General features: G+C 36.1%; 1 protein-coding gene across 1 annotated transcript; it reads left to right on the top strand.

The window, feature by feature from the left end:
• Positions 1-1,285: 1,285 nt before the first annotated feature.
• LOC115976543 (protein SIEVE ELEMENT OCCLUSION B-like) lies at positions 1,286-5,478 on the top strand. Its single transcript, XM_031097869.1, has 7 exons — positions 1,286-2,095; positions 2,375-2,482; positions 2,622-3,070; positions 3,350-3,459; positions 3,642-3,784; positions 3,965-4,447; positions 4,599-5,478. The coding sequence occupies exons 1-7, from the start codon at positions 1,358-1,360 to the stop codon at positions 5,256-5,258; spliced, it is 2,691 nt and encodes an 896-aa protein (XP_030953729.1). The 5' UTR covers positions 1,286-1,357; the 3' UTR covers positions 5,259-5,478.
• Positions 5,479-6,095: the final 617 nt, after the last annotated feature.

Below are 6,095 nucleotides of genomic sequence, written 5' to 3'. Positions count from 1 at the left end.
TGTCCAACAATTTTATTATTAATTATTGGTTGGCATTGATTAAAACATTCCATTCTATAAACAAAATATATGTTGAATTTGTGTTATATCAATTCATGAGTATTTGATTATATGATTTGACATTAATTCGACATATTTATTAAACATGGTTAGATTTTCTTAATCTTAACTCGACTTATCTATTAAATTGGTCAATCATGTCAAGCCGTTTATTAGATTTTATCGAAGTAAAAAAAAAAAAAAGTATTAATTCAATTGATTTGAACTATGAAAAAAGAAAGATTTTTTAATATAAGATTCAAAATTAATAGAGTATATGCATTACAAATAATCATTCAAAACTAAAACATATTTAAATATACAAATAATTAATCATAATATGTCAAACAAAATAAACTTTAATGGCTAATGTCATATCCTAGCAATCAATTTAAAGAAAATAGATAAAGGTAAAAGTAAAGGACGACATCGATGATGTGATGGTGTAGAGTGTTAAAAAAAAAAAAGAGAGTAAAGGACAATAACGACTAGGATTTTGAGTGATAGAGAGAAGTGAAGGATGGGGGTAGTGGTAGCTTCACACTGCAGTGATAAAAGGGTGATGATAACTAAGAAAATAAGGTGATGTGAGGTGAAGTGAGGTGAGATGAGATTGAGATTTGAGACTGAGAGGCGGCCATGAGGTTTGGGAGAATGCAATACAAAAGAAAATGAATTTATATACTTAGAGTTTTGAAGATTATATTGGTAAAATGAAATTTAGTTAAATGAGAAAAATGAATTCTGTGAGTTAGATAAGAGCACAACACGTTTATTAAATGGACCAGTCATATCAACCCTAATATAACATGAACCTATTAAGGCTCAGCTCATAATTTGCTAACTTTGTGTCGTATTAAGTTTGCGGGTGGTTTCGAATTTTGTCACTGTTAATATATTTTTTTTTCTTCCATTTCCAAAAACATGTTTCTTTTGGTAACAATATATGTGTATGTATATACATACTGAGTAATAATCAAGTGTAAAATAGTGTTAGACCCATGGTAAAATGGTCCTGAACCCAAAATGGTCTGGATCCAGATTTGGTTCCTACTTTTTTAATGTTGCTAATTCAGGATCAAGATAAATGAAGGTGCGACAACTTGGGACCACAGAAGCTAAAACTTCCACATAACGTTTAGTTTTAACCGCAATGGAAGCAAGGAAGTTGATGCAGCTAGCTGCGCTTTATTCCTTTTCTCAAGGTATATATAGGCCAGCCAAAACTGATGTCAAACACACAAGCAATCTTCTCTCCCTTTACCGTTATCCAAGAGTTTCCAACCTTCTTTTGCTTTGTTGTTTTTTTTTCTGAAACATGGATACCAAGGCAGTAACTGGTCCTCAGCAGAAACCAAATTCCACCACTCCTGCCCAGCAACCAAGCCAAACTAGCAATATGCTATTACAAGCTAATCCATTGTTGCAACCTGGCCAACAATTTGGTCCTTTGCAGCCAACCTCCAACTTGGGTTCTCAGCAGCAAACCAGCTACCCAGCTGGTACATACCAGCAACCCAACCCACAAGCTAATTATGGTTATGGTGCAGTGCAGCAACCAAACCCACAAACCAATTATGGTTCATTGCAGCAACAAAACCCACAATCCAATTATGGTGCAGTACAGCAACCAAACCCACAAACCAAACAAGTTTCGTTTCAGCCATCCAACCAACAAACCAGCCTTGTTCCTTATCAGCAGCCAAACCCACAAACCAACCTCGGTGCTTGGCAGCAACCCAACCCACAAACCAATCTTGGGGCTTGGCAACATCCCACCCCACAAACCAACCTTGGAGCCACATGGCACCAACCCAACCCACTGGGTTCTTCGCAGCCATCCAGCCTGCTCAGTAAGCTGGCACCTAATGCTATGAACCAACTGATCAGAGGTGACCGAAGCATGCTTACAATGTCTGATGACAATGTTCTGGTCAGTCATATTCTGGGATCCCATACTCCAGATGGCCGAGACGTTGATGTCAAACCCCTTCTTCGTCTTGTTGAAGACATTCTTAGACGCGCCACTCTCACTCCAGACGCCCTCTTAACAACGGTATAAACTGAAGTGTCATCAATAAAAAAAAAAAAAATTCAAATATTCATTTATTATATTATTTAACTTATACCAATCATATTTTTATAAACTCATTACATTCATTTGTAAGTTTATATGTATGCGGGTTCACACCATCAAGCATGGTGCAGCAAATATATATATATATATATACAAGTAATTTTTGGTTGGAAATGTATATATGTAATTTATTTGAATTGAAAGCATCCAGTTGTTCTTTGTTTTCATTTTCTAATTATTGCTTGTGTTTTTGTACAGGGTTCCCAAACATACCTTGATCCAGGCTTTGATGACAAGACTCACCATACCAGTTTTCTTGCCATGTTGGAAGCTCTGTCATATACCATTGACCGAATTGCTTGCGAGGTTATAAGAAATCACGATTACAAAATCTTGCCCCATCTATATTTACATCAACTTAATAATAGAAATTAGAATCTTCTGATTATCAAAAAATAAATAAATAAATTAATTAAAAGTTTATTTTTTTGTTTTTTTTTTTCAGCTTCAATACAAGGCTTTGGGTAGCACAGATGCACACCAAACCACAGTGGCAATATTTAACATGGTATCTCACTATGGATGGGACGCAAAGTTGGTGTTGGCCCTAGCGGCATTTGGATTGAACTATGGAGAATTCTGGCTTCTTGCACAGATTTACTCGACAAACCAACTTGCCAAGGCAATGGCAATCCTGAAACAAGTGCCTGGCATCATTGAGCATGCAGTCCCACTGAAACCCCGGTTCGATGCACTTAATGAGCTAATCAGGACCATATTAGAAGTGACTTGGTGTGTCATTGAGTTTAGAGATCTACCATCCATTTATATAACAACGGACGTCCCAGCATTAGCCTCAGCCTTGACCCATATTCCAACTGCCGTGTATTGGACTATCAGGAGCATTGTGGCCTGCGCATCTCAGATTTCTAGTTTCACTACCATTGGTTACGAGTATGTCGTTTTCCTCTCCATCCCAATTTACTATTATTCTTGTGCAAATCTTTAAATTTAGATACAGTATGGCCTATAAAAGGTTTGTTAAGCATTTCTTGAAATTTTTTGTACACACTAATAAAAAGAAAGATCAAAATTGTTTTATAAGTAGTGTAAATACTAAAATGTTTATAAGGCATTTAACATTCTCAGCCAAAAAAGAAAAAAGAAAAAAGAAAAAAGAAAAAAAAAGTAAGGCATTTAACATTAACAATGCAAAATGGATATTGATTGCAGGTTTGCGTTATCCACCTCAGAAGCATGGGAGCTATCCACCTTGACTCACAAGCTCAAAACCATACTTGAACATCTTAAGAAGAAGATGGACGAATGCATTCGATACATTGGTAAGCCAGTTTTATCCTGCGTTATAGAACATGCAATGCCATATAAAAAAATGAATACATAAAAGTATCTTATACAATTGCATACAATTGGTACAACACTCTTTTGCACATACATGGACTTGATATATTTCCGTTACATAAGATACCACTCATATACACTGAAATTCTCCTATTCAATGCAGAGGAGAGGAGGGATGTTGAATCTTATAAAATGCTTGTCGAACTCTTCAAAATGATCCACATTGACAACATGAGAGTTCTCAAGGCTTTGATTTGCCCTAGGGATGATGTGTTGGCACTTGTTGATGGTAACACCAAGAAAAGGGTCGGTTCTTCTAACACATATCATTATCATTGTTGTTGCACAATTATCGACATTACAATTTCTACTATCAACATATAGCATATATATATATATACACACTTGGTCTTAATTTTTAAGTTGTGATAATATAATTAGTTATATGATTATCTATATTTGATTGTTTCATTTTGGTAAAACCAGGTTAGCCTTGATGTTCTTAGGAGGAAGAATGTGTTATTGCTCATTTCAAGTCTAGATATCACCCAAGATGAGCTGTCGGTTCTTGAACAAAGTTATAATGAGTCTAGGGTCCATGAAATGAGGCTTCAGAGTCCATATGAGGTTGTGTGGATCCCCATTGTGGATCAGTTGACTGATGCCAAGCAAAGACATTTTGAGGAGTTGCAGAATCCAATGACATGGTACTCAGTGTACCACCCTTCCATAATATCAAAGGCATCAGTCAAGTTCATCAGGGAGGAGTGGAACTTCAGGAACAAGCCCATCCTTGTAGTCCTAGACCCTCAGGGGAGAGTGGTTTCCCCCAATGCAATTCACATGATGTGGATTTGGGGGAGCCATGCTTTCCCTTTCACTACCTTGAAAGAAGAAACTCTTTGGAGAGAAGAGGCTTGGAGGCTTGAGCTATTGGTGGATGGCATTGATGCAACTATATTGAACTGGGTAATTATACACATGCGTTTGTGTTTGTGCGCAAACACACTCTTTAAGAAAAAATGAAATAATTAAATTAACTATTTCCTAACAGTTTAAATTTTTTGGATAATAATGATTTATCATAGTAATTCACATTTCCCTCTTTTTCATTGAACAGATTAAAGAAGGAAAATACATTTTCGTGTACGGAGGGGATGACATGGAGTGGATTCGGAAATTTACAAAGGAAGCGAAAGCCATTGCAGCGGCTGCACGCATACCCTTAGAGATGGTGTACGTAGGAAAAGCCGCAAAAAAGGAGCAAGTAAAGCGAGTGATAGCGAACATTGTACAGGAAAAACTCAGTACCTGCTGGCAAGACCCAGCCACAATATGGTTCTTTTGGACCAGGCTTGAGAGCATGCTGTTCTCAAAGATTCAGCTAGGCAAGGATGAGGAACATGACCTTGTGATGCAACAAATCAAGAGGGTGCTTAGCTTTGACAGAGAGGGTACATGGGCTGTGCTTAGCAGAGGGTCTAGTGTGTTGGTTAATGAGCATGGAAACCTTCTCTGGTCTGCCTTGTATGAGTATGATCAATGGAAAGAAAATGTGCCACTGCAGGGTTTTGACGCTGCTTTTCAAAACTATGTTGCCACGCTTCGTGGTAATACTCACCCTTGTAGCCGCTTTGAGTTCTCACACTATGCTGGAAAAATCCCAGAAAGCATGAAGTGTCCTGAGTGTCACCATTACATGGAGAAATACACCACTTTCCTCTGCTGCCACGATGAAGGCATTGTTCCAAGCTTACTTGCACTAACTACTAATACTTAAACCTAGTAGCATTTTCCTTAATTACCATAGCAGCTATATGCTTTTGCTGCTGGTGCTAAATAAGAGAACAATATATATATGATGTGTGTTTTATTTATTTATTTATTTTTTTCTTCTTTCATCTTTTATATGTAAAAGAGTTGAGTGTGAGATGTCCTCTCAGTTGCCACTTTCTAGCGGCTTATGTAGCCTATTTGAAGGAATTAATAAAAGTTATGTGTGTTGCAATAATCTTCTATGATTATGTACTTATATTGAAGACTATTATACGGTAAACTACACTACGATTATAAAAACCAATTGAGTGTTTTCTTTGCATGACAAATTGATGACACTGCTTCCATATCTTTTCATTCCTTTCAAATCTTTTTTTTTTTTTTTTTTTCTTGATTTGGTATTTTCCCACGGAGGTTGAATCGAAAATGACCTGAAGGAGCTACACATTTGGTAAACAAAAGGCTAATTAAAAAAAAAAAAAAAAATTGGTTCCGCAAAAGCATCATCAGCATTTGCCCCCAATAACTTATAACTTAGTGGTAGAGTGTCAGTCTTGTATATTGAAGGTTTATAGTTTAATCCTGCCTGTGGCATATAACATATGATTTTCTTTTTCTTTTTGTTCGGAAAACTTTTTTTTTTTTTCCATTAATATAAGTGATATAATGCACTTTTTTCTACTTTTAGAAAAAAAAAATTAAGGAAAAAATTAAAATTGTACAAAGTTAAGTAAAGAAGTATTTATTGCTAATTTCTCCCTCTATTAAAAGGTTGCCACATCTCTCTTCTTTGATGTTGGAGTAAAAAAAAGAAAAAGAAGATAATTCTTGAATGTCTAAA

This window comes from Quercus lobata, chromosome 2 (assembly GCF_001633185.2).
Source record: "Quercus lobata isolate SW786 chromosome 2, ValleyOak3.0 Primary Assembly, whole genome shotgun sequence".
Taxonomy (NCBI): domain Eukaryota; kingdom Viridiplantae; phylum Streptophyta; class Magnoliopsida; order Fagales; family Fagaceae; genus Quercus; species Quercus lobata.
The sequence above is the reverse complement of the archived record's forward strand: the minus strand, read 5'-3'. Positions and strand labels throughout refer to the sequence as shown.